The 26,134-nt window shown below is 60.2% G+C and overlaps 11 protein-coding genes across 11 annotated transcripts in view; 4 read left to right on the plus strand and 7 right to left on the minus strand.

Annotated features, from left to right (window-relative positions):
• Positions 1 to 63, plus strand: part of SDRG_09418 (TKL protein kinase) — a 2,727-nt gene extending 2,664 nt beyond the window's left edge. The window contains exon 2 of the mRNA XM_008615351.1: positions 31 to 63. The gene's annotated coding sequence lies outside the window, so the exon portion shown is untranslated. The remainder of the gene's footprint in view (positions 1 to 30) is intronic.
• Positions 64 to 751: 688 nt separating this feature from the next.
• On the plus strand, positions 752 to 3,358 carry SDRG_09419 (TKL/SHK protein kinase). Its single transcript, XM_008615352.1, has one exon. It carries the CDS (start codon positions 1,051 to 1,053, stop codon positions 3,277 to 3,279), a length of 2,229 nt encoding a protein of 742 aa, XP_008613574.1. The 5' UTR covers positions 752 to 1,050; the 3' UTR covers positions 3,280 to 3,358.
• A 197-nt stretch (positions 3,359 to 3,555) lies between these two features.
• Positions 3,556 to 5,961, minus strand: SDRG_09420 (TKL protein kinase). Its single transcript, XM_008615353.1, has one exon. It carries the CDS (start codon positions 5,856 to 5,858, stop codon positions 3,636 to 3,638), a length of 2,223 nt encoding a protein of 740 aa, XP_008613575.1. The 5' UTR covers positions 5,859 to 5,961; the 3' UTR covers positions 3,556 to 3,635.
• An 847-nt stretch (positions 5,962 to 6,808) lies between these two features.
• SDRG_09421 (TKL/SHK protein kinase) lies at positions 6,809 to 9,280 on the plus strand. The gene has a single exon (XM_008615354.1). It carries the CDS (start codon positions 6,817 to 6,819, stop codon positions 9,190 to 9,192), a length of 2,376 nt encoding a protein of 791 aa, XP_008613576.1. The 5' UTR covers positions 6,809 to 6,816; the 3' UTR covers positions 9,193 to 9,280.
• A 3-nt stretch (positions 9,281 to 9,283) lies between these two features.
• On the minus strand, positions 9,284 to 11,422 carry SDRG_09422 (hypothetical protein; the record flags this gene model as incomplete). The annotated part of the gene is made up of 9 exons (XM_008615355.1): positions 9,284 to 9,384; positions 9,442 to 9,450; positions 9,494 to 9,546; positions 9,598 to 9,735; positions 9,779 to 9,993; positions 10,037 to 10,752; positions 10,796 to 10,988; positions 11,035 to 11,192; positions 11,239 to 11,422. The coding sequence occupies 9 exons, from the start codon at positions 11,420 to 11,422 to the stop codon at positions 9,284 to 9,286; spliced, it is 1,767 nt and encodes a 588-aa protein (XP_008613577.1).
• Positions 11,423 to 11,593: 171 nt separating this feature from the next.
• SDRG_09423 (amidophosphoribosyltransferase) lies at positions 11,594 to 13,334 on the minus strand. The gene is made up of 3 exons (XM_008615356.1): positions 12,917 to 13,334; positions 12,186 to 12,865; positions 11,594 to 12,138 (listed from the first exon to the last, which is right to left on the minus strand). The coding sequence occupies exons 1-3, from the start codon at positions 13,301 to 13,303 to the stop codon at positions 11,643 to 11,645; spliced, it is 1,563 nt and encodes a 520-aa protein (XP_008613578.1). The 5' UTR covers positions 13,304 to 13,334; the 3' UTR covers positions 11,594 to 11,642.
• A 478-nt stretch (positions 13,335 to 13,812) lies between these two features.
• On the minus strand, positions 13,813 to 17,219 carry SDRG_09424 (hypothetical protein). Its single transcript, XM_008615357.1, has 7 exons — positions 16,625 to 17,219; positions 14,845 to 16,577; positions 14,621 to 14,800; positions 14,505 to 14,571; positions 14,282 to 14,456; positions 14,105 to 14,238; positions 13,813 to 14,053 (listed from the first exon to the last, which is right to left on the minus strand). Exons 1-7 carry the CDS (start codon positions 17,174 to 17,176, stop codon positions 13,964 to 13,966), a joined length of 2,931 nt encoding a protein of 976 aa, XP_008613579.1. The 5' UTR covers positions 17,177 to 17,219; the 3' UTR covers positions 13,813 to 13,963.
• Positions 17,220 to 17,952: 733 nt separating this feature from the next.
• On the minus strand, positions 17,953 to 18,871 carry SDRG_09425 (hypothetical protein). The gene has a single exon (XM_008615358.1). The coding sequence runs from the start codon at positions 18,805 to 18,807 to the stop codon at positions 18,154 to 18,156; it is 654 nt and encodes a 217-aa protein (XP_008613580.1). The 5' UTR covers positions 18,808 to 18,871; the 3' UTR covers positions 17,953 to 18,153.
• A 277-nt stretch (positions 18,872 to 19,148) lies between these two features.
• On the minus strand, positions 19,149 to 21,408 carry SDRG_09426 (hypothetical protein). The gene has a single exon (XM_008615359.1). It carries the CDS (start codon positions 21,344 to 21,346, stop codon positions 19,259 to 19,261), a length of 2,088 nt encoding a protein of 695 aa, XP_008613581.1. The 5' UTR covers positions 21,347 to 21,408; the 3' UTR covers positions 19,149 to 19,258.
• Positions 21,409 to 22,098: 690 nt separating this feature from the next.
• Positions 22,099 to 23,298, plus strand: SDRG_09427 (50S ribosomal protein L7Ae). The gene is made up of 2 exons (XM_008615360.1): positions 22,099 to 22,275; positions 22,564 to 23,298. Exons 1-2 carry the CDS (start codon positions 22,123 to 22,125, stop codon positions 23,209 to 23,211), a joined length of 801 nt encoding a protein of 266 aa, XP_008613582.1. The 5' UTR covers positions 22,099 to 22,122; the 3' UTR covers positions 23,212 to 23,298.
• Positions 23,299 to 23,470: 172 nt separating this feature from the next.
• SDRG_09428 (hypothetical protein) lies at positions 23,471 to 26,113 on the minus strand. The gene is made up of 8 exons (XM_008615361.1): positions 25,560 to 26,113; positions 25,438 to 25,514; positions 25,199 to 25,393; positions 25,020 to 25,154; positions 24,528 to 24,958; positions 24,368 to 24,480; positions 23,867 to 24,319; positions 23,471 to 23,815 (listed from the first exon to the last, which is right to left on the minus strand). Exons 1-8 carry the CDS (start codon positions 26,058 to 26,060, stop codon positions 23,501 to 23,503), a joined length of 2,220 nt encoding a protein of 739 aa, XP_008613583.1. The 5' UTR covers positions 26,061 to 26,113; the 3' UTR covers positions 23,471 to 23,500.
• Between the last annotated feature and the right edge of the window lie 21 nt (positions 26,114 to 26,134).

A 26,134-nucleotide genomic window follows, 5' to 3' on the forward strand; every position in this document is an offset into this window, starting at 1 on the left:
GATCGAACCGCGGTCATTTCAGCAAATGAGGTGCACGGTTGGAGTATCGGTGGTCAGGAGACGGGCAAAAGAATAATGTCATCAATTCCTGCAGTAAGAAATGCGCGAGCAAGCTGTACGAGCCACTGTTTTCAGGCAAATACAGCACTTTTCGCAGTCACACTGTGTTCTAATGGTCTATAAACAATGTTTAGCAACAATGTTTATACACGTGTGCTTGTACCAGGTACGATCCATTCATACCAACAGATAACGGGCTCCGGCTACAAACGTATGGTCCTCCTTCATTCGACTTGCGTCGTATTGATGACGAAATGTGCCAATCAAATTGGAATAAGAAAAAGGATATGCACGTTTGTGAAAACCAATGAAAGCCATTGGTGCAAGCATTTGGCGCGAACCCGCCCGCGTTGGAGCAAGTACTGGCCACACGGGCGGGGGCACTGAACGACGACGACAGCTTGTCGTTGGTTCTTCATTTCTCTGTCGCATTTACAGTGCATGCACCCTCGCGTCATTGCAAAGGGTGGGACGGCGCGCTGACACCACGTACCACACAAAAGGCAACGCGGGTCGTGGCATGTCGCTTGGCGTCGATGAAGAAGGAAAGGTCGCGCGTACTGTTATTCTCGTCGCATTGGCCACACGGCGTCGCGTTGTTGCTTTCGCACGATCGAAGACTGCACGAAGATCGCACTACGATCCAATAAGATCCAATAAGATCCGCTCGGCCACATTGCCCTTTTGGAAGTGCAAACTGGTTACTTTTGTCATCACACCCACCAATCCTCCCGATTCGATGCTTCAGCTGCAGACGCGCAGCAGATCCGGCGAGACGGCGCTGAAGACCGCGATCTCATCACCGTAATCCGAGTAGCTCTCGTTTCACGTCAATTGCACGATCCCCGAGAGGCCCAAGCCGCGAACGGCCACCTCAAAAGGTGTGGGTACTACTGTTGCCGGTGATGTGTAGCACAACGTGACGCAGTCGCACAGTCGGCCATTCGATGGGCGCACGTTACTTTGCCTACGAACCGCAGGCGGAGGTGGATGCGTTCGCATTGGGTCATAGCTTGCCACAATTCAAATTCGACCGTCCACATCATGTCTGCGCTCGCAACACCAGCGCCGGCGCTGGACGACGTCTTCTACCATGACTACCGCAAGGTCCAAGTCGTCAACGTCTTTGGCTATGGCCTGCTCTTGACCACGTCGCTCGCGATCATTGTGTACCTTCGACGTACGCGGTCCACAGCGTACCTCGGCGACATGGAGGCCGCCAAGAAGGTCCTCCTCCCAGCCTTTGAGCCGCTCTTGTGGATTCTCGCGGCCGTTGCGGGCGGGTACTGTAGCTTCTACCTCGGCGCGGCGGTCGCCGAATACTCGGGTCCGCTCTCATCGCCCGTGTACACGGAGGTGCTCTACATGCCGCGTCAGTTCAACAGCTACCTCGTTGTCGTGTACCTTAGCCAGCCGAGCTTGTCGCTGCCGTCCTTGCACCGTGCGCTCGCGATAGCGGTCGTCTTGGCGGCCGGCGCGCCGCTCATTGCACTCCTCACGGTCGCGATTGATACCGACTTGCAGGTCCGGTACACGCTCCTCACAATCTACCGGTCGATCATGGTGCTCGGGTTCCTCTACCGCTTTGTCTGGCCCGGCTCGCGCGCGAATCGCCGCGCGTGGCGCATCTTCCTCGGCTTTGTGCTCGTCTACTATGTGAGCTTCTTCTCGCAGACGTACATGTTCTTCAAGGACCTCTCGACCGAAGGCACGTTCTTCCTCTTCACGACGTCGTTTTGGTACGTCCTGGCGCCGTTTGCGATCTGGCAGCTCCTCAAGGCCGACACGGAGCACTGGCGCGGCGTCGGGCGCCAAGCCATTTTGCAAAACCCCGACACAAAGGTCCACGAAGTGGTGTCGGCCCAAGGTCTCCACGTCCTTCTTGAAGTCCACCAGCGTGATGTCATTGACTTTGCCCATCTCAAGATCGACGACAAGATCGGCGTTGGCGCCACGTCCGATGTCTACAAGGGCCTGCTCCGCTCCTCGACGCGCGTCGCCGTCAAGGTCTACACGCCCAACGAGATCTCGGAGGCGACGATCACCGAGTTTTCCCAAGAAACCGCGCTTTGCGCCGCGCTCAAGCACCCGAACATCGTGGCCTTCTATGGCATGTGCGTCGCGCCGCCGGCGATTTGCCTCGTCTCGGAGCTCTGCGAGTGCTCGCTCGATGCGCTCTTGACGCAGCCCCGGCCAGCGTACACGGACCCGCTGCTCGCCCAAATCGTGCTCATGCTGGACGCGGCCCGCGCGGTCGCGTACCTCCACAGCTTCTCGCCGCCGTTCTTGCATCGGGATCTCAAGCCGGCCAACTTTTTGCTGGACGTCAACCACGTGCTCAAGCTCACCGACTTTGGCGAGTCGCGCAGTCTCTCGAACCGCGCCATGACGATCAAGGGCACGATCGAGTACATGGCGCCAGAGGTCATCGAAGGCAAGCAAGGCGTCGCGACGTACACGCACGTCGCCGACGTCTACTCGCTCGCGATCACGCTCTGGGACATTTTGCACCCGGGCCGTGAAAAGTACCCGGTCGGCCGCCAGAACCCGCTCAAAATCTTTGAAATGGTACTCGACGGCCAGCGCCCGCCGCTCGACCACGAGCTGCACCCGCTTCTGCGGGACGTGCTGGAGAGCGCGTGGTGCTCGCAGCCCGAGTACCGCCCGTCAGCCATGGCGATCGTCCAAGCTCTCGAACAAGTCCAAGAAGAGCTCTGCGGCATTCTGGCGCAGAACCTCCTCCGCGTCATCAAGTGCCTCGGGCCGCACTTGGCGGCGACCGGCAATGAGCTCACGCACTGCTTGATCCAGAACGAGTATGCGTTCACGGTGGCTGAGGCGACGCGGCTCGGGAACGCGCTCATGGACGCGGGTCTCCTGCACCACGAGACGCACGAGCGGGCATTTGAAGACTCGGCAACGATCACGTACTTCTTCCATGAGCAAGCGATTGAGCTCAGCCAGCCATGCGTGCTGCTCTCCAAGGACAACAAGTCGAACGACGGAGGCGACAGCAGCCACAACGTCGACCTCCTTGAAGCTGGGTGCCGCTGCCGCCAGCACGCGCAAGGGCACGTGCCGCAGGCAAAAACCAAGTGGTATCAACGCCCGCGGAAAGAGCGCCCCAAGGTGAACGCGCTCACTGTGCACTTGCTCAACGACCTCGCCGAAGAAGACTCGCTGCACAAGGTCTCGGACACTACGTCGCTTTCCGGCTAGTAGGCTGTCGGCGAGCTCACTTCGACTCATCGTATTCGTGTAGTCTCTAATCATGTATCTTCTTTTGTCTACTTCAATACTTGAATGAGTGTCGAGCTGCCGCGTCGACTACCTAACCCTAAACCTAACCCACAGACGGGAGTTCCGAGGCTCGTTTTGGCACAGGAGGACCCGTACGTGGAGGGGACTAGAACGCGATCGATGGTTATCTCTGACTGTATGGGCGACATTGCGCCAGCGTGAGTCACGTTGGCTCTTGGCCTGAGAACGTAGTTACTAGATCTGCACACGAGGCCAGGTCGTTCGTCATTCCGTAAGTTAATAAATGGGTTTACATACAGGGGTCCCATAGTGTTTCACGCGTCGTCGAGGAGTGCGAGGACGATACTGTCAGTCGAGAGCCGGTCATTGTCTTGCATCGGTAGCATCGGCACCTTGCTCTTCCGTGGGCGCGGTGGTGCTGGCGTCGGACGCTGCTGTGTCGTCGATGGCCGACGAGACCGCCGAACACCAAAGCCTTGGGCATAACTGCGGCACGCGCAGGTCGCGGTGGTGGTCGCCACGGGGGCGCGGGGCGCGGCGCCCTGCACCGACAACTCGTCTTCGCCAATGCAGTCGAGCGGCGAGCCCGCGGTCTCAAACATGTAGAGTTCGTCGGGCCGGCCTTCAAAACCGCGGTGGTGGGTGATATGATGGAGGTACCCCGCGTCCATGAGCATATGCCCGATGCGAAGTGCGGCCTGGGGACTGCGCGCGTACTCGAGCTCGCAGAGGCCGTCGACGAGTGCGTCCCCCGGGATGCCCACTGCCAGCTTGGGGCGCGGCGCCCCGTGGAAGCGCAGCAGCTCGCAGCGTGGCGACCGGTACATGTCGCCGGCCACCGAGCACAGCAGCGTCACTTGCAGCGCCTCGAGGTCGCGGACGATGGCGGCGGCCGACGGGCGAAAGTGGGGCTCGTCGCCCCACGCACTCGTAATGATTTCTTGCAGCGCAATATGCACCTCGTGGTGCATCGACGGTCGGTGGCCGTCGAGGACCATTTCAAAGACGCGAAACGTGTTGCCGTACCCGTTCGGGTACTTGTCGCGGCCCGGGTGCAGAATGTCCCAGAGCGTCATGCTGAGGCTGTAGACGTCGGCGGCTTCGCAGTAGATCGCCGCGCCCTTTGCGCCGCCAATGATCTCTGGTGCCATGTACTCGACCGTGCCCTGCATCGACATGAGCACGTCGCCCGGGTGGGCGATGGGCGTGGCCGCGCCCCGGGGCGCGAGACGCCGCGCCGCCGAAAAGTCGGTGAGCTTGAGTACGTGCTGGTCATCGAGGAGAAAGCTAAAGGGGCGTATGTCCCGGTGCAAGAAGGGCGGCGAGAAGCTGTGGAGGTAAGCCACTGCGCGGGCCGCGTCGAGCATGAGACCGAGCTGGTCGAGCACCGGGGCGCGCGTCGTCGGTGGCGGCTCGGCGAGGTACGCCTCGAGCGAGCACTCGCAGAGCTCTGTGACGAGACACACCATGGGCGGGGAGATGCACATGCCGTAGAATGTCACCACATTGGGGTGGGCAAACATCGCACAGCGCGCTGTCTCGTGCGAGAAGACGGCGAGCGTCGCCTCGGTGATCTCGGACGGCGCGTAGACCTTGACGGCCACCGCGTACCGACCGTGGAGAGCGCCACGGTAGATCTGCGCAGTAGCGCAAACACCAATTTTGACTTCGAGCTTGAGATGGGCAAAGTCGATGACGCAGTCGCGGTGGCGGTCGAGGAGGTCATGCAAGCCTTTCGTCGAGACGGCTTCGTCCATCACGGGCGTCTCGGTCGCGCTCGCGAGGCCGCGCCAGTACTGCGTGTCGGCCTTGAGCAGCCGCCAGATCCAGATCGGCGTCACACTTGCATACAGGGCTGTCACAAAGACGGTTTGGTTGGTGGGCTTGACTTGCTCGTGGAAGGCGAGCGTCATGACGGCGAGGACGAGCGCATGGAAGCCGAGGATGTAGGCACAGAATAATCGGATGATGCGCGGGTTCGCTCGGGACATGGGCCACCGAAGGAGGTAGAGATAGTAGAGCATGACGCCGACGCGCACGACCACAAGACTGTAGTAGCACGACGGCGACGTGATGGCTGGCAGCTCGACGGGCTCGAAATGCGCAAAGACGGCGGCCACGACGACCGGTATGACGGCGAGCACAAGGCTCAGCAACGTCGAGCGCCATAGCGCGCGCGCCGACACGTTTGTCTGGTGCAAGAAGATGGTCACAACGTATACGATGCACTGCCGGCCTTGCAGGAGCGCCTCGGGCAGCACGCGGGAGCGCGGCGCGACAGCCTCGGACCGCCAGAGAAGGTAGACCAAGAAGAGCGCAAACGGCGCCGTGAGGCCGCAGAGGACCCAAAAGAGCGGCTCGAACGCTGGCAAGAGCACCTTGCGCGTGGCGTCGACGTCGCCGGCGTAGGCCGACGACCGGTGCCGGCGAAGGTGCGCGATGCAAGCGACCGAGAGGCCGAGCGTGATGCCGTAGCCCGCCGAGTAGGCGAGCTGCGTCGTGCGCGCGTGCGCCAAGACGTACGTGGTCGCGTTCATCTCATGCGTCGTCGTCGTTTGCTCGGCCGTTGGGAGAAAGGCCAGAAAAGGCCAGTTGTTGATAGGCACCACTTGCCAGATCTCAGACGGTCGCGGATCCAGCCGTGCTTGGAGCCGTTGGATAATGACTCGAGGAGCATCGACTCGAGATGGCGGCGGCAAGGCAAGAGCTGCTGTTCGAGCTGCTATTCGTTATAGCTGGTTGTGCTCATCGCAGCTCGCAGCTAGTAGCAGTGCTACTGTGTGGCAATGTAGGACCGTAACACGGAAGCCACAAAGCAGGTGGTACGACAGCAGCGACCTTGATCAGTTGCACTGATCGTAGCTAATAGCTCTGATATAGACCAGCCTTGCGCCAACGTTGCAACTTTGCACGAGCAGAGACGTCGGAACGAGCGCCCTTGCTCGGTTCTTTGACAAGCGCTGGTCCGTTGGCTGAGGCTGCGTACGATGGCGTTGGCATCTCGAGCGATGACAAGGCGCGGTCTTCTACGACCAGCGCAGCGGCTACATGGTGTGCAATGGTCATCGGCGATGGGCGCGTCGACGAGGCCGAGGAGAAGACGTCGCGTTCTCGACTGCAAGTCAAAATATCCTACGTGTAAGGGTACCTACATTCATTGCTTGTCGTCTTGATACAGATACAGTAGTCATGTAAGCTAGTGTTGGTAGCGCAAGGACGATATCTTGGGGGTGAGATTCGCCCGTGATGTTATCCACAGGGCGGACGCCACAAATTCGAATAAAATGCGTTTTGCTAGCCATATCAATATTTTCAGAGAGATAGATGACTTCAAAAACGCAATTGTACTGAACAGGACCCATAAACTGAGGTTGAAGTTGATGCGCCTCGTCTGGAAGCTGCCGCCCAGAACTTTATGCTTCATGAGTCACGAATTGCAGCTCTTCTACTGCACTCAAGATAGCTGCCCAGTTTCGATTTTCCTCCAGTTGCTCCATGGTGTGGGCCAACAGCTCAGGACCTGGCTTTCGGCCCTACGACGGCGCCCCCCGCGGCGATGGCCGCCACGGTGACCGCCATGGCAACTATACTGGCAGCAGGTGGGGGCCCCCGGGCCAGGGTCCCCGGCCATGCAACAGGTCTGCGCCCACATACTTTGCCGCCAAATTTCGCAACTTCCAGACGATCAATGCCGTCGGGTACGCGATGACGCTTCTCATCGCTGTCGGCCTCGTGCTCTACCTCCGGCGGCACCGGTCGTCAGCGTACAATGGCAACGCGGCCGCGGCGCGCAAGGTGCTTTTACCGTCGTTTGAGCCGCTCTTGTGGGCCGTGATGGCCATCTCGGGGCTCTACTGCCTCTACTTTGTCTTTGCCGCCGCGACCGACGATATGTTTGCCGTGCACTCGCCCATCTTTATGCAGGCGCTGCTCCAAGGCCGGCAGTGCCTCTTCTACCTCATCGTCGCCTTTCTGCACCAAGCCAGCGTCTCGCGCCGGGCCCTCTGGCACGCGCTGCTGGTGGCACTCGCGCTGGCGCTCCTCCCGATCCTCCTCTTTCTTGTCATACCCGATTCGAACCGCGAGGCGCTTCCGATTGTCGAAGCCACGTACCTCGGCGTGATGCTACTCGGCTGTCTCAAGTTGCTCGTTTGGCCGCCAGCGCGCGCGAGTCGGAGCGCATGGCGGCAGTTTGCGCTCTTTGCGATCGTTTATTACGCCACGTCCACCGCGCACCTCTGGCTCTTCGCGGCCGGCGGGTGGCAAGTCGGCACGACCATGATCTTCTTCAGCACGATCTGGGCTGCGATGCTGCCGTACTTTATCTGGCGCCTCCTCCAAGCCGACACCAACTACTGGCGCGGCCTCGGACAGCACGCGGCCATTGCGCCGTCGCCGGGCGGTATCCACGAGATCGTCTCGGCGCAAGGTCTGCACGTGCTCCTTGAAGTCCACCAGCACGACGTGATCGACTTTGCGCATCTCGAGCTCCAAGCAAAAATCGGTGTCGGGGCGACCGCCACCGTGTACAGCGGCCTCCTCCACTCCAAGCAACCGGTCGCTATCAAGGTCTACACGCCGCATGAGATCTCGGAAGCGACGATCGCCGAGTTTTCCCAAGAAACCGCGCTCTGCGCAGTGCTCAAGCACCCGAACATCGTCGCCTTCTACGGTATGTGCGTCTCACCACCGACCATCTGCCTCGTCTCGGAGCTCTGCGAGTGCTCGCTCGATGCGCTGCTGACAGGCCCGCAGACCGAGCTCGCCGAGCCGCTCTGGCCGCGGCTCTGCTACCTTCTCGACGCCGCCCGCGCTGTCGCCTACCTCCATAGCTTTCGACCGCCGTTCGTGCACCGGGACCTCAAGCCGAGCAACTTTTTGCTGGACGTCAACCATGTGCTCAAGCTCACCGACTTCGGCGCGTCTCGCAGCATGGCCGCCCGTCCCAACGATGGTGCTGACGACACTGGCTGCGTTGACTTTGACGATGACGGAATGGGCACGGAGCGCAGCATGACGGTGCGGGGCACCGCCGACTACATGGCGCCCGAGGTCATTGACGCGCACCAGGGCCGCGCCAGCTACAGCGAAGCCGCCGACATTTACAGTCTCGGCATCACGTTCTGGGACGTCCTGCACCCCGGACGTGAAAAGTATAGCAGTGTCGAGAGCCATTTGCAAGTCTTTAACGTCGTCCTCGACGGCGAACGCCCGCCACTGCACCCGACGCTGCACCCGCCGCTTCGGGACCTCCTCGAGGGCATGTGGGGCGTATCGCCCGAGTACCGTCCGACGGCCAACGCTGTGGTCGCGTCGCTCGAAAACATGCTGCGGGACACGCTGCCGGTCATCACCCAGCGCCTCCACCGGCTACTGCAGCACGCCGTGAGCCGAAAAGCCTCGTGGAGCCAAGTTGCGCCTGACGCCGTCCTTCTCGTCTCGGGCGAAGAGATCGCGTCCTGCCTCCTCGAGCACGGATACGCCACGGACGTTGGGCATGCAACGCGCCTCGGCAACAGCCTCCTCGACGCGGGCTTTGTGCACCATCTTCGCCACACCAAGCATTTTGAAGCGTCGCCGGCGACCTACTACTTTGACGCGATTGAGATTGAGCTATGCTTGACGCCGGCTGTCGGGGCGATTGATGCGACATTGCCGATGGACGACGATGCGCACATGGCCGTGCTCATCGAGAAGCCGCGGTGTATGTGTCGCAAGCTGGCGCAGGGCCACTTTGGGATGACGAAAGCGAACTTGTTTCGGCGCCGGCGTCACGCGCCACCGAACCACCATGCACTCACGGTGCATCTTCTCAACGAGGTCGGCGAGGAAGAAGCCGTCGTCGTCTCGCGCATTGGGCAGCGCACGTAGTGTATCGATACGGTATCTTTAAACATTATGACTCATATCAAAACGAGAAAGTGATAGCGTTGTACAGGAAAAGGGGTTCGGGTTCGTACGACTACTTGAGCTGGTAGTATTTGTTGGTCATCGGGTCGTGATAGCAATGCAAGATCGGGTCGTAGAGCAAGTCCATGCTGCTGGGCTCGGGCGCCGACCAATCTGCCACGCACAGCGTGACCGAGTCGAATGTGTCCTCTACTACTGTAACTAATGTACCTGTCGACGCTAGAGACACATGAGTATCTAGGATGCAAACGACTAGACGTACCGAGAAGCGACTTGAGCCGCGGGTCTTGGCGAGCACTCGACAACAACTGCTCCCTACGCCATTATCACGAGTGGAGAACGACGTGCCATTGCGTAGGAGTATACATGGACGATAGCATCGGCTCTGGAGGCGTCTTGGCGGGCGACGCGAAGCTCTTGTGGACCATTACTGGCAACGACTCTTCGAGCTCGTTGTCAAAGTCGAAACTGGTTTCTTCAGCAGCCGGAGCAAGCTCGTCCGTCCTATGTACGCGGTCAAGCGCTCACGTCATGCACACAGGAGTACATGTCGAAGGAAACATCGCTGCCTGCGTCGTCGTCCTGTTCGATCCCGTCGTCGTCGTCGTGTCGTACTCTGTGGCAGTCGCTGGTTGCCCTGTCGGCCGCCTCGGGCATCTCGGGCATCTCGGGCACCTCCACTTTGCTCAATGGCACACTAGCAGGCTGGGGGACTGGCATCATCTCGTATTCGACGTCCATGGACGCAGGTGAAGAAGCCCCCTACACGAGGATGAGCCGACCAGCGACGGTGCAGGCAATGTACGAGCCGGCTCGATGCCGCCTCGAGCAGCGCCCTTGCACTCCACGTGGCTGTCGGTTCAGAGCCGTTGTCAAGCACACTCGTAGCCCGAGATTCGTTTTGGTTGAGAGTCTCTTTTGTCATGGCTGTTCGCTCTTCGTGGTCGCTCTTCAACGGTGTGTCATGGGGCGGCGTCACCACCTCGTCGACACGCAACGGTTTGTCCATGGCAGTTTGCATGCGCGACGTGAGCCCTCGGCCAGCATCGTCGTCGTCGTCATCTTCCCACGAGGCAAACTTGGAGAGGGTTCCCGGAGGCTTGGGAGGCGGTGTCGTGTGCAGTGGAGGAATGCGAAGCGACGCAAAATCAAAGATGGAGGGCGACGGTCGATATCCGCTCGTCGGCGCCGAGCTCCGAACCAAACTGCTCGAGTGGTCGACTGCCTCACTGCCGCGTCGATCCACGTGCGACGAGGTGGGTTCCCGACGCTCGGTCGTCTGTGGTGTTGGTGGTTTGAGAACACTCGGCTTCTTCCCACCATCAGCATTTTGCGTTGCACTTGGTCGCTTGGCCGCGCAGGCCGACGAGTGAGGTCGCGGTGCCGGCGTCGGCTTCTTGGTCTTTGGCGCCGTCTCGGGGCGGCTGGCCGCTGGCTTGGCGATGCGCGGGATCGCAAAGGTCTCCACCGCGCAGCCTAGGACTGCAAAGGCCCGCGGGATCTCGACGTAATGCTCGTCGTCTACAGAGACCACGTCAAGCAAAAAGGAATGGGAGGCAGCGACCCGAAGCGAAGGCGGCGGCGGCGCTCACGGGCGGGTCCTTCATCGTGAAGATGCGCCGCAGCTTCCACGAGCCGCAGAGGACGATCGAGTCGAGGGTGCGCAGCGCTTGGCTCGGGAAGGCGGACGCGACGAGGCGCGCGACGTCAAAGGTCCAGTGCATCCATGTCTCCCGGCGCAGCTGCTGAAAAGGAATCTAATGCATCGCGTGATTGTAGTACGAGATGACGAGGTAGGTCTACCTGAGCATGCAGCTGGTGCACGGCGCAGTCTCGGAATGCGGTCGAGAGGAGCAGTCGGCGGCGGTTGCCCGCCACGTCCGTGACGCCGAGCTCGAGCGAGATGGCCTTGCCGCTCGGCAGCCACGCTTGCAGCACCACGTAGCGGTGCGTGAGGCCCACTACATTGTGCATCAAGCCTGGTGCAACATGCAGTGGGCAGTCTACATGGCTTGGTATCTTTGGGGAGCGAAAGCTTGGTGGCGGCCGCGGGACCGTCGAGCACAAAGAGGTAGGCCTTGGACGCCTTGTCAAACTCGCGCCGGACCTTGCCAAGCGTCTTCCACTGCGCTGCTGGGTCCTTCCCGCTCGCCGTGAGGAGCTCGATGCTGTCGCTGCCCTGAAAAAACATTTTTCGGCGGCGTTTCAAGATGTGAAAAGGAAGGAATCCACAGCACAATTTGAGTTTGGCAGCTTTCTTTTCACAATGAATTGTGATTTTGTACAATTTACATTCATTTGGACCAAACAAATGCCCCACTTTACCGTTCCACGTGGCAGCGTCCTATGCAAGCGAGCCACGCACAATGCACACGGTACGTAATATTTGTCGGTTACAACCCACGCAGTTCTTATTGCGTGTTGTTGTACATGTCGATGACCTCGTCGCACATGGGGTCCGAGACGGTCCGGTAGATCGGCGCCGTGCCCATCGTGAGGTTCTTCATCTGCATGCGCGCGTCGCAGCGCTCATCATGGAGGCGCTTGAAGTACGCTTCGTTGATGTCGCCGCTCACATACAAGCCGTCAAAGCACGAGGCGTCCCAGAGCTTGATCTGCGGGTTCTCGAGCTCGCAGCTCGCCTTGAGGTCGGCAATGTCTTGGAAGATGACGTGGTCGGCCGTGAGCTCGCGCGCGATCTCGACCTCGGTGCGGTTGTGCGCAATGAGCTCGTCGCGCGTCGGCATGTCGATGCCGTAGACGTTCGGGTGGCGAATGCACGGCGCCGCGGACGCAAAGTAAACCTTCTTCGCGCCCGATTCGCGCGCGATCTGCACGATCTGGCGACCCGTGGTGCCACGCACGATCGAGTCGTCGACGAGCAGCACGACCTTGCCTTCAAATTCACTACCCAAAACAGCGTCAGACACCCAAATACGAGATCCAAGGGATACCTCTTGATCGCGTTGAGCTTCATGCGCACCGTCTTCTTGCGTGCGACTTGGCCCGGCATGATGAACGTGCGGGCAATGTACCGGTTCTTCACAAAGCCCTCGCGGTACGGGATGTTGAGGCGGTGCGACATCTCGAGCGCCGACGTGCGCGACGTATCCGGAATCGGGATGACCACGTCGATGCCGTGGTCCGGGTACTCGCGCAGCACCTTCTCGGCGAGCTTGGAGCCCATGTTGCGACGCGCTTGGTAGACCGAGATGCCGTCAATGACCGAATCCGGGCGGGCAAAGTACACGTGTTCGAAGATGCACGGCGAGAGCTTGGCGTTCGGGCAGCACACGCGGCTCTCAAACTGGCCGCCGTTGCCGATAAAGATGGCCTCACCGGGCGCCACGTCGCGCTGGAGCTTGTAGTCGAGCGTGTCGATGGCCACCGACTCGGACGCGACCGCATAGTCGGTGCCGTGGTGGCTCTTGCGTGAGCCATAGACGAGCGGGCGGATGCCGTTGGGGTCGCGGAAGGCGAGGATGCCGTACCCGTTGATGAGCGCGACGACCGCGTAGCCGCCGCGGCAGCGCGTGTAGAGGCGCGAAACCGCGTCAAAGATCTGCGAGCTCGTGAGCGGGTGCGTCGACTTGAGGAGCTCGTCGGCGAGGATGTTGAGGAGCATCTCCGAGTCCTACGCCACGTTTCATTTGAGATTCATCGATCGCGAATCTCAATACGATACCGAGTCGGTGTTGACGTGGCGAAAGTTGGTGTTGGCGAGCTGGTCCACGAGCTCGTGCGAGTTGGTGAGGTTGCCATTGTGCGCGAGCGCAATGCCGTACGGCGAGTTGGTGTAGAAGGGCTGCGCCTCCGAGCTGCTGGACGAGCCGGCGGTCGGGTACCGGCAGTGGCCGATGCCCATGCAGCCCATGAGCGAGACCATGTGGTTCTGCTTGAAGACGTCGCGGACGAGCCCATTGTCCTTGCGCAGGTGCAGCTTGCCGTTGTGCGACGTCATGATGCCGGCGGCGTCCTGGCCGCGGTGCTGGAGCACCGTGAGGCCGTCGTACAAGCTCTGGTTGCAGTGCTCGTGCTTGTTGGCGAGGAGGACCGCGATGATACCACACATCGTACTGCTGCTTGCGACCGACGGGTTGAATTTGCAACTCAATCTCAATCGCCGAAACCTCCGCGGACGTATTTTTATGCGGGTTTTCAATTTCTCTTGCTATTTGTATGCAATACAATCAAGTTGCGCAAACGGTTATGCGACCCGGTGACTTGAAGTTTGTATACCCCACAGCAGTGGTGCCCGCGCTGCCAGGCTGCGGATTCCAAATGCCATGGGTGGGGAACCTCGGTCGCATTTTCCGCCACTCGATTTGGATGCATCATCAAAGATGTGCTGCGGCCAAAGCGTTCAGTAATCACGACGGCGCCACGTCATCTCGGCTGCTATCCGATCTTAGTCCTGCATCATCGTCGGGCGTTGCTGCCTCACCGCGCGTCGGCGGGGACGTATAATACCACCAGAGCACCACCCCCAGCTCGCATGCGATCCTAGGTCAAATCGCTAAACAGATGGCGTTGCCCCTGACGTGGAGCCGTCTCCGCGCAGTAGTCGCGTGCAGCTTCAAGTCTACGACCAAGTCCTTATAGCCTCTGGTTTTGAGAGTGCACCAAAGAGCTAGACAGCCAACTCATATGTAGTCTGGTGATTGCAAGGAGAAGAAAAGGGCAGATGCAGAGTTGGTGTTGGTAGTTGAAGATCAAAACTTCTCAAAGGCGCCTACATGAGCGGGATGCTTTCGGCCGCGAACGTTGCCGTCCACGCTTGGAGGAGCTCGGGCGAGAGAGCTTCGTTTGCGAGAGTGTTGAGCTAGCCAAGAAAGCGTCAACATTTATGGAGAAGAGAAAGGTGGCGCTGTACCCCGCCGGGCGTCGCGCGGCTGAGCTGGCTCATCGACTCGCACAGCTGGCGCTTGTAATTCGGGATAAAGTCGAGGTAGTCGATCGCGCCCGCCGCCGATGAAAAGTGCAAGCTCGAAAAGCCCGCGTCGTACCCTATTCCCCGTCAGCTCGTCTTCCCACACATCATCGTTCGCACCTGTTTCTTCGAGGTCGAGCAAGATGTCGTCTTCCGTCTTGGCCGCAATGTGCGCCGTCTTGTTCTCCTTCTCCAGCAGCAACGTGGCCAGCGCAGGCAGAAGCGTGCGAATTGCGTTCGCATCCTGCTTGAACGGCGAGTCGCAGACAAGGAGCGTGAGGCCCACGACCGCAGGCTACATCACGCAGCGTCCCATCATCTGCGAGTAGCCCTATCGTCGTACCTTCTTGTCGGCGCCGCTGACACGCACAATGTGCTCGATCCAGATCGGAAGCAGCATGCGCATCATGCTAGTACCCGCATGAGCAACATCTCCGGATGCAAAACGAGAGAATATACCCCGCTTGGCAGCCTTCGACGGCGTTGATCAGCCGCGTCGTGCCGTGCTTGGCCATAAAGATGCTCACTGTCAAGAGCATCTCCTTGACGTACAGCGTGCCGTTGCGCCCGTGGAGGCGCGTCTGGAGGCGCATCATGAGGATCTTGACGACCTCGACCAGCAACGGCTCGTACGACGCCCTAACCACATGAGACATGCGCTGCGAAAGGAAGAGAGGTCGTACAGCGGGAGGCAGACGAGAATCGGCTTGAGGAGGGCAAACGCTTGCGTTTCGGTCGTGCGGTTCGACACGAGCTTCTGGAAGACGCCGAGGATGCCCTGGATGTGCGACGCGACGGCGGTCGGGTACTTGCGCAGGTACGCTTCGAGGAGCTTGACGATCGCGGCGACCGTGCTCACGCGTTCCCAGAGGGCAGGCGAGAGGAGCACAGGGAAGAGGTTGTGGTACGCGGACGAGAGCGTCGGCGCGGTCGTCAAGTCGAGCAGCTGCGCGAGCACTTGGTAGACGTACGGGCAGAGCGCTTCGACGTCCGACATGAGCACTTGCTGAAAGGGCGGGAAGAGGAGCTGCTCGAACGTCTCGACAAACGCCGGGTTGGCCTTGCACACGTTGTTGATGAGCATCGAGAGGGCCTCAAAGAGGCAGTGCGAGAACGCCGGGTTGCTCGGGTTGGCACACACTTGGGAGAGGAGCAGTGTGAGCTGCTGGACACACACATCGGCGTACGGCACGACCGACTCTTGCGCGACCACAAAGAGGCGCAGCACCATGCGCATGAGGTAGTCGTTCTCTGGGTACGATGGTGCGACAAGGATCGTAAACACTTGGTTGAGGAGCGGCGCAAGGTACGGCTGGAGCATGCTTTTCGTGAACCGGCGCTCGTTGCCGTCTTTGACCGTCAGCATCTTCTCAATGCAGTACGCTGCGTAGCTGTGGACGACAAACTGATCGGGCAACAGGCAGCTCGAGAGCAACGGGAAGAGCTGCTGCGTGAGGTGCGCCGGGAGGTTATTGCGGAACGTCGCAACAAACTTGAGCGCCCCAGCAATCAAAAGAAGCGACGTCGGCGACGTGACGTCCGGCGACTGCAGCGTCGGGAGCACGTGTCCTTGGAAGATGTCGAGCAGCGGCACGCTCGGGTGCACCTCCGAGACACCGCGCGTCCGCGTCTGCTTGACGGCTGCGAGCGCCGTCACGAGGTTGATGGCCACGTCCTTCTGCATCCACTTGGTCTGCGGCGACGCCGAGTACTCTTGCAAAAGCACGTTGATCGTCTGGAGGCAGATGCGTGTGACCGCGGCTTCAAACTTGGAGCGAAGGCCGCGGAGGAGCTCGGTGGCCGCCGACCGGCGCGTGTCGCCGTCCGAGCCTTCAATGTCCTTGCGGATGTACTCGAGCGGGTTGTCCTCAAAGAGCTCGACGTCCGACTCGCGCAGCTGGAGGTTCCGGACCACGATCGAGTTGCAGAGCTCCGAGAGGACGCTCTCGCTCTCAAAGAGGTGGTTGTTGATGCCCTGGAGCGCGACCGACCGGAGGAACTTCATGCTCTTCGCTGCCACGTCGTCGTGCTTGGGGAAGAGCGAGAGCTTCGTCGAGAGGTAGTGCCAAATGGTCTGCGTGAAGCTCGGGAGGTACGGCCCAAACTCTTCGTCGTACTTTTCTGCGTAGATGGTAATGTTGTCGAGGACCGCGCTGTGCACGAGCGTGATGAGGTCGACCTCGACCTCCTCGGACGCGTCGGCGATCTTGTTGTTCTCGTACTTGAGGAGGAACTCGAACGCCTCCATCCAGCTCTTGATGTTGTCCTCAAAGTACTCGGGCAGGTCTTGCCAGTTGAGCGAGAAGAAGATGCGGCTCATCGTGCGCAACGCGGTGAGGATCGCACGCACGTCGTTGAGGTCCGACGTCTGCGGCAAGCGCGCCGTGAGCGAGCCAAAGAGCATGAGCAACGGCGCCTACAGAGGAGAGTGTGAGCGGCTATGCTGAACGAGGAGAAGGTGACCTGGAACTGCTCGAGGCAGTACTTGAGCTCGAGGAAGAGCGCGTCGCTCTTGAAGGCGTGGCGGAAGCGCTTGAAGATGGCGTTGGAGGTCTCGAGGACGCCGTTGATGGCGCGAAAGTCGCTGCTCGGGTTGCCAAGCTTCTCGACGATCTGCGGCAGCAGCTGCGGCCACTGGTTGGGAAAGTCGTACTCGCCGATCGTGTAGAGCGCGGCCGAGAGCTGCTTCATGAGGCTCTCGGGCATCTCGCACATGAGCCCGACAATGTGTTCCTTCACGAGCGCTTTGCATTCGACGTGGATCGAGCCATCCTCGGGGTCCCATTCCTTCTTGATCGTGTTCTTGAAGGCGATCGCGGCCGAAAGACGAATGGCTTGCGGCACCTCGCTGGCCCGGAGCACGCTTAGGAGGAGGAGCGGCCCGTTGGGCTGCTTGAGGATCGCCTGGAGGCTGGCCTCGGCGGCCCGGCGAGGCTCGGCCAAGGGAGAGAGCGACTGCTCGAGCACGCCGACGAGGGCCGTGAGTTCCGCGGGCGAGCCCATGTTCATTGCCATCCTTCCGTCGACCTTGTCGCTCCTGCGCGAAATGAAAATATCCTCTCAGAATCCCTACTATTCGTTTTCGCAGGCAATTTTAGATTCGCCATACAATTCAGGTCAACTCCCTCAAAACAACGCCACAGCCTCCGAGACAGCACCAACTACAGCCCCACGTCCTTGCACCAGGCGACAAGCCAGCGGAAGCAAGCGGCCAAAGGCAACGCGTAATACCCTGCGCTACGAGGGCTCGCTTCTAGTCGTGTAGTGATGAGCGCAAGCGTCAACGGGTGGGAGTACGAGTACTTGATTTTTGAAAAAAAATCAACTGACCGACGTGGACGTTGGTGACGCAACCTCTTCTCGGTTGCATGCAGCCCGAGCCACTGGATTCAGCATTCATGAGGATGATCCCGCTGGAGTACTGGTGCGTTAGCAGTCGTGACGGCTATTGCGTCGTCGATTGGCGCTCGATTCTCGCGGACGGCCGTTGCAAGCAAGGAATATTCGTCTGGTGGACGCAGAGACTGCCACGTATCCCAAAGCTGGATTCGAGAACGTTCGATGCCCATTCGCAGCCCGACGGCTTCACTCTGCAATCGGACGCGCCGCCGCGCCAGCTCTGCCCCGTCTGGCTCGACGGCGTCCAACGACAGCTTTGCTCCGCATGCCTCGTCCTCCTCTGCCGCTGCGCTTCCCTCTTCCCACGAAACACATATCTGCGATGGTAGATATTCCTGCAGCCGCCCGTCCTTCGCCGTTGCTGCGACGCCCGTCTGCACGAGTCTGTAGTACCGCCAAGTGTGTTTTAACGTCAAGAAGGGCAGCCGCGTTCTTAGCGTACGATACTATGTTCTTACTCCACGATCCGCGTTGGTCCCGCTCCCCCACCCAAGGGCGCGGACGGTGCAAGCATACCGCAGTCTCGAGTTGGATTGTAGAATACATGGGCTGACGAGGGTATACACGAAGCACTAAATAGACACGGCAAGAAGCTATTGCCGGCAAATGGGGCAGTTGAGGCGCGAGTAGTACCACACGCAGATGCAGGTCTCGTGGAAGACGTGGCCGCAGCGCAGCGCGACGTGTGGGGCGTCATCGGTGCTGAGGCAGATGCAGCAGTCGCCCGCGACGCTTTCGACTGCCGACATTTGGCGCATGCGCTGGCTCGCGCGAACCTCGAGCGGGTACTCGATCGCGCAAAAGTCGCTGGTCGCATGGAGCAGATCGCGGTGCAAATCGCAGGTCGCGACTTGGTCGGCCGTCGCCGCCATCGCGCCAAACACCAAGCGCAAGAGCTTGGCAATCACGGGCGCCTTCTCGGCAAAGATCGCGCAGAGCAAGATCCGGCGCGTCTCGCTCCGCAGCTGCTGGAGGCGCGTGCTCTTGGCGTGCTTGGCGAGGCTGCGCACGCGCTCGAGATAGCGCCGCACGTCCCGATACGTGCAGTAGATCTTCCAGCTCACGTCGCTACTCCGGTTTTCGAGCACGACCTCGTACAGCGTCGTCCACGGAAACACGCTCGTGACAATGGCATCGTCGTCGTCGTCGAGCGGGAAGACGCGCACGTCGAGGTCGCGGAGGCTCGTCGCCCGGCGAATGTCGGCGCGCCGGTGCACAATAGTCTCAGCACCGAGCTCCTTGGTCATCCTCCTCTTGCCAACTGAGCTGCAGAATCGAAGGTTGTGCGACCATCGAATTCGAACACGCCGCCGCATCACATACTGCCAAGGAAATAAAACCCAGGTTGACTAATGGCGCAGAATTAGTGCTACGAGGTCCTCGCCTTACCACCGACGACGAGCGCATGCGAGCAAACCACTCGGAGAAGCACCGACACGAACGAGATCTGATGGGCGGTTGGTGGCGAGAGATGCTGTGGCCGAGGACGTTGGTCTGACACTACGGAGATGCCAACCTCGGCTGCCACGAGCAGCATTGTTGTAGCAGGCGCAAGGGTCTAGTACGTCCTACGGTCCATGGAGTACGATCGCAATGTGAATTGGATCGATTGAAGTATACTTAATACTCCGTGGCGTCTACCTGTGCTACTCGACTACTGAACTTCTACCTCGCGCGTCTGTACACTGGACTCGGTCTTTACGCCGCCGCGTCGTCGTCCTTCTTCTTGCTCTTCTTCCGCTTCTTCTTGGCCTTCTTCCCGTTCTCGCTCACGCCGTCCACGTCCTCGTCGTTGTCTTCCGTGACATTCGGCTCGCTGCTCTGCTTGCGGCTGCGACTCTTCGGCGAATGCGCTGCGATCGCGTCGTCGTCCGTCATGGCCTCGTCGTCGTCTTCGGTGCCAATGCTCGTCTTCTTCTTGTGCTTCTTGTTCTTCTTCTTCTTCTTCTTCTCGCTGTCGACGAGCTCGATGGGCCACGCCACGTCATCGAGAAACCCGAGGCTCTTGGCGTAGTCCGAGCCGAGGTCGATGCCGGGCACCGACTCGGGCGGGTCCGGGAGGCTGCTATACCCGCCGTACCCGCCGTAGCGCGACATGGAGGTCGGCACGCTGATGCCGAGGCCCTTGATAACCATCGCCGACGTGATCGCACGCAGCTGCGGCTCAAACTCGTGCCACATTGCATGCGACATGAGGAACGAGCGCAAGTACGCATCGGGCGCGACCCCGGATGCGTGGAGGCGGAGCAGGTTGCAGCAGTGGAGCACGTAGCCGCGGCCGGCAGCGTCGCCCGACTCGAACGCCTTGACGAGCGTCGTGACAAACTTGAGTTTCTGGAGCAATGGCTTGAGGATCGCTTCGTCGTTCGTGCGCAGCGCGGCGAGCAAGAGCCGCGCGAACGTACCGGCGTACAGGTTGTTGTGGGGGAACTGGATGAACCAAAAGATGAGCGCTTGCCACGCCTCGGTCGTAAACTGCTCGAGCAAACTCGGGTCGTTCTTGACCAGCTCGTCGACCATGAGGACGAGATCGAGGCGGAAGCCCGTAAACGGGTACGCGACGCTGTATCCTGTGTGCTGCACGCTCAGCGTGCTCTGCGGATTCATCTTGAGCTGCGCCCGGTGCGTCTCGACCATGTAGGCCAGGTACTTGGTGATGCCGACGCTCCCGACGTGCGCGAAGATGCGCGAGCGCAGCGACAGCAGCTGGTTGGGTACGAGGTTGACCACGGTGCCGCCAAACGAGTGGTACGGCGACGTCGGCGGCCCCGGCACTTGCTCGAGCGAGCTCTTGTGCAAAAGACCGAGGAGACAGCGAAGCGCCGCCTGTCGCCGGCCGCTGGGGACCGCGAGATACGACAGCGGGTCGGCCGTGTTAAGCACGTGCAAGAACGTCTTGATGAGGTCGTTGAGGAGCTGCGTCGAGTGCCCCAAGGGCTGCAAAAGGAGCTCGCCATTGTCGTCGGCTGCAAGGCGATCGATGAGCTCGAGGAAGACGTCGGCGGCCGCCACCGCGTGCGCTTCACTGTACTCGGGCTTGCAAATGTGCTCGCCGAGCGTCACGAGGATGTTCATGTCCGAGAGGCCGCGGAAGAAGCGCCATTTCGCGTCCGGCGAGCCCTTGTACATGCGAAGGAAGGCCGCGTTGTGCGGCTTACAGATCATCGCGAGAAAGACGTCGGCGACCGGGGCCTCCTCGAGATGCAATAGCATCGCGTTGATATACCGCTCGACGCCGTCGGCCGCGATCGTCTTGTACACGTCGTCGAGGTGGTAGCGCAAGAGGCGGTCGAGGAGCCGGCAGCCGTGGTGAAAGTTGCCGCGCGAGTTGGTCTGGAAGAGGCCAAAGAGGCAGCGCACGATGAGCGGCGTCTTGTTCTGGAGAAAGTTCATGATCGGCTCCGAGTTTTCGTCGTCCGTGAGCATCATCGTCACGTGGTAGCTCTTCAAGAGCTCGTCCGTGACGTTGTCGACATCGCGTGCTTCCATGTGGTCGCGGTGGTGGGCGCGGAGCTTGCGCGGGCCATTGCGAAGGAACGTCGTCTGGTTCTCGTCGACTTCGGGCACGACGCGCGTGATGAACGAGATGAATGCAGCGCAGACCTCGTCGTGCGTGAGGTATTGCAGCATCTTGACGGTCAGCGTCGGCGTCTCGAGGCTGAGCATGCGATGGAGGATCTCGAGCTGGTCCTTGTACAGGAGCTTGGGCGACAAGGTCGCGCCATGGGCGTCGGTCGCCGGGATCTCGACGGCGAGCGCGGCCATCGCCTGGTTCAGTTGACTCATGGTCTCTGGACGGAGTCGCTCAAAATGAAAGATCCCACGTGTGACCAATGCTCCAGTGTATTTTTTTGCTTCTTGTTTATCTTGACTGGACATTGGTATGTGCCACCAGTATCTTTTTAAAATCAGCTGGTTCCACTGTCTTATAATATTTTGCATGCGACACTTGGAATGTGTATGTCGAATTAAGAACGCTTTTTAATACGCCGACCCGAGAACGGTCGGGCGCATGTAACCCCTCCATCACCTTCGCGCCACGTTCCTGTGGAAGCGGCGACCGGCGTCGACGAGGACCGCTCTGCGCGCTGTCGCCATGGACCGCGCCCATGATAGCTACGGGCTCCGCCGAGGACGAGCATGGGCCACGCCGTGGCTGTCGTGGCCACGCGATAGGCCAGCGCGGCGCCGAGACACTGCAGCAGCTGGCGACGTTCCATTGACTCGTAGCCACTGCTTCGCCATGCGCGCCGCCTCGTCGCCGGGAATACATGGTATGGCCTCTACGCCATCGCATCTACGGTACAGCATAGGTACATGGAGCCGTCGGTAGCGGTCCCGACGGCGAGGCCATGGCGGACGTTGGACGTTGGTGGGCACGTTCGTTTCGGATATGTCCTATTTGTATCCGCTGGTCCGAATTGGGTGAGCGCCGCGCGCGGATTGGCTGCAATACGATGCTTTTTTGTGATTGGCGCAAATCGCGTGAAATTGGTTGGCGGCGAATTACTGGTCCGTGAGATTGCATTAGATTTAGCCATTCTTCATTTTTCCATCTCAAAATGCCCAGCAAGAAGGTCCTGAAGGGTGCTAGCACCACGCAGAAGCCCGCCGCCGCCAAGCCGGCTGCCAAGTCGACGGCGTCGAAGAAGAAGGGCGCCGACCCGCTCTTCCCGTCGGCCCCCAAGAACTTCCGTCTTGGTGGTGACATCCAGGTATGCTAAGTAGACACAACGACGCCATCATGGCTCGTCTGTCGTCGAACACAACACACAAGGTCCCGGCGCAGCCGCCGGCAGGTTTCGCCAGCAATGGCCTAGCCTCGCCGGTGGTCGCAACGGGACCGTAGCGGGTACCACATACCGCAATGATATAAACGACTTGTGGTGGCCTCATCCTTTCCTAAGTGATTGAGTCACCCAAGGTACCCTATATCTGCCGTTGTCGTGACCACGATCGACCGAGTCGGCCACGCAGCAGTCGTGCTCATGCGCCTTTTGTAGCCCAAGCGCGACCTCTCGCGCTTCGTCCGCTGGCCCAAGAACGTGCGCCTCCAGCGCCAGCACAAGATCTTGACCACGCGCCTCAAGGTCCCCCCGAGCATCAACCAGTTCACGAACACGCTCGACAAGAACGCCGCCACGGACCTCTACAAGCTCCTCCTCAAGTACCAGCCTGAGTCGAAGGCCGCCAAGACCCAGCGTCTTCGCGACATCGCCGCCGGCAAGGAGCAGGTCTCGGCCCCCCCGGCCGTGATCAAGTACGGTCTTAACCACGTCACGTCGTTGATCGAGAACAAGAAGGCCAAGATGGTGTGCATCGCCCACGATGTCACCCCCATCGAGCTTGTCGTGTTCCTCCCGGCCCTCTGCCGCAAGATGGACATCCCGTACTGCATCGTCAAGGGCAAGGCTCGCCTCGGGCAGCTCGTCCACAAGAAGAACGCCGCCGTCGTCGCCCTCACGCAGGTGAACAAGGAAGACAAGGCCAAGTTCGACTCGCTCAACACGGCGTTCCGCGCCCAGTTCAACGACGAATCGACGCACCGCCGCAAGTGGGGCGGTGGCATCATGGGCCTCAAGACGCAGAAGAAGCTCGAGCTCCGCGCCAAGGCCGTCGCCGCCGAACTCGCCAAGAAGGCCCAGTACTAAATTAGTAGTTGCTGAATCCTCACGGGAGAGATGGAAAAGAAGTAGTGCCAACCTTGTAATGAAGAAAGCATCTTTGGCCTTCACACATTATTGTCTATTCTCATCTTGAAAAGATAGAAGAATCTGACAAATCGATTCTCGCATCTGCTACGGGTAGGGCTGATACACTTGACATAATCCCGGAGGCTAGGGCAATTCCCTTGGTTGCCAACCTCCCAAGGAGCGCCTTGGGTAGAGCAGCAGACGATACAGCCCGACGAGAGAGTTTGTCGACACCGTGTTTAGGTTACTAGACGAGCGTGTACTGGCCGTAGAGGATGTCGCGGATGCGGTAGTAGCTGGCGCTCAGCGTGCCTTCGACCATGATCTCGTTGTTGCGCGCGCGCTTGAGCACGACGCCGTCGTCGCAGACGAGCATGCCGCCGGAAAAGTTGGCCTTGAAACCCGCTTTTGCGAGGAGTTGCTTCATCGAGTCGAGCGTGATCTTGCCCTGCGAGAGGCGCATGGGCTCGTGCGGCGCGTCGACATCGGCCTTGTCGAGGACGCACGTCGTGCCTTGAAACTCGAGGTGCCCGTGGATGTACGCCACGTCGTGAACGCCCACCTACATCGATCCCCCCATGTCTCCACCTGCCTCCTTGCGACGTGTTCATACCTTTTGAAAGTGGGCCGACGTGTACAAGGCTTCTTTGAGCGAGACCTTGCAGACGGTCGTGTCCGACTCGATGTCGACGCACTCGTTGGGCTGCGGGCAAAACACCGCTTCGCACGCGTCAATCGAGCTGTCGACGTACGTCTTGAGCTCGTCCGAGGTCTCGGGCGTGCCGTGGACCAAGATGAGCTTGCGCGGCTTGACCTTATCGAGGCAGTTCTTGATCGCGCGCCCGTCCGCGAGGCCGTCAAAGTCGACAAAGCTCACGGCCGCGTGCACCTCGACGGTCGCGCTTGAAAACACTGTCTTCATCGGACGGTTCTCGCCGCTCTCGGCGTCGTCGTCGTCGCCCATGTTGACATCCGCCGTCGCGCCGTCCTCGGCCGAGCTCGTCGTCTTGCGCTTCCGGCTCTTGGCCGTTTGTGTCAAGTCCTTGAACGCTTCAGGCTGGATCGCCTGCGTCACCGATGCGTCAGAGACGAAGAAGAGACAAAGAGGCAGCACCTCGCCGTACTCGTCCCACTCGGACTTGGTCTCGATCGCAAAGAACATGGGGTACCGCGCCGTGGCAAACTGTCCAAAGCCGACCTTGAACGACCCGCGCATCTGCGCCGACGCTACGGTTTCCATGAGTTTTCAGTCGTCACTTGGCTCTTGACACTACGCTTCTCAATCGGCGCGACGGTCTTGAGCTTGTCCGAGGCCATGTCGGCGTCGTCGTCGTCCTCCGACTCGTACTCGGCAATGCCCATCATCATGTCTTCCATCGCAGCTTCCTCGATCTCCTTGGCCTTGAGCTCGGCCTCGTTCTGGATGCGCCGCCGCTCCTTGGCTTCGTGCGCCGCGAGCTCGGCGCCTTCAAGCGGCACGTTGCGCGACTGCTTGACGACGACCGACGCGTTGTGCTGCACTTGGGCCGCGAGGGACGACGCGGGCGGCGTCGTCACAAACAAGATGCGGTTGGTGGGGTGCGGCGCCATCTGCACGAAGAGGTCTTTCGCAAAGCCCTGCGTCATGGACGGTGACGTGGCCAGAATGACCTTGGGACTCGGCAGCTTGTCGAGCTCCTCGAGGCTGTGAATGACGTTGACGTGTCTAGGGTTGTTGTAGTTGGAGCAAAAAGCAAGTTGATACGCAAGAGGAAGCAGTTGCTTACGTAAACTGGAACGGGTTGGGCTTGCCAATGTCAAAGTTCTTGGAGATGCGCTCGCTGCACCACTCGAGCATGGCCTGGGCCGCCTTGGGCGCGTAGTAGCTCATCGTGTGGAGAAGCGCGATCGGGTACTTGAGCCTATGCACGCGTCAATACGAGGGAAGGGATGCCGGTACACAGACTTGAGCTTGATCCAGTACTGGTCGAGCACGTGCAGCACCTCGAGGACGCGCCCGGCGCTGTCGCACGGAATGAGCACGTCGCCGCCGCGTCGGAGGGTGTTGACCACGTCGTCTCGCAAGCGTTCGTCGCGGTCCTTCATCTTGGGCTGCTCCTTGTGCAGGTGCATCGAGTCTGTGATGAGGAGCGTCGGGCGCCTACGCCATGCCGAGATAAGAGATGCCATATAGCGCCAAGGTACGAGATCGATTCGAGGAACGTCTTGCTCAAGACATGGTCGGCGCGGTGGTTGTAGTCGACTGCGTAGATGATTTCGTCCTAGAATGGCTATGTCAGCGTGCACGAGGCGAACGCGATCTGTACGGTCTCCTTGACGATGCTCCAGATGGACCCGCCAATGAGGTGTCCTGCAGCGTGCGGTGTGATGTAGATGCCTTCGCCTTGCCCGGACAGCCGCAGCTTCTGCGAGTACTTGAGCTGGATAAACGTCTCGAGCACATGGTCCACGTCGTCGAGCGAGAAGAGGTTGAAGGCCAGATCGTCCTTTGTGCGCGCCTGAAAGGCTTCGTAGAGCACGATCTCGCCCATGCGATACACGGGCAGCGTCGCGTACACTGGCGCCTTGAGGCCAAGCGTGCCCATGGCGTAGGGCAGCGCGCCCATGTGGGCGAGGTCCGGGTGCGAGATCAAGACCAAGTCGATCTTGTCGATGACGCGCGCCAAGGGCTCGAGGAGGCCGACGTCAAAGTCATCGGTCCAGCCACAGTCGAGGAGGATGCAGATGTCGTCGACCTCGAGGAGGTAGCAGCAGCTCGGCTCTGCCGACTGGACCCCGTACAAGGGCGTGAACGTGATCACGACCATCGTCCTGTTTGCCACAGAAACCTACGACCCGTATAATCTTTCTCCTAAGCGACACAGCGATTCCGGATATACCG

The sequence above is a fragment of the Saprolegnia diclina genome, assembly GCF_000281045.1.
Source record: "Saprolegnia diclina VS20 unplaced genomic scaffold supercont1.30, whole genome shotgun sequence".
Classification (NCBI taxonomy): domain Eukaryota; phylum Oomycota; class Saprolegniomycetes; order Saprolegniales; family Saprolegniaceae; genus Saprolegnia; species Saprolegnia diclina.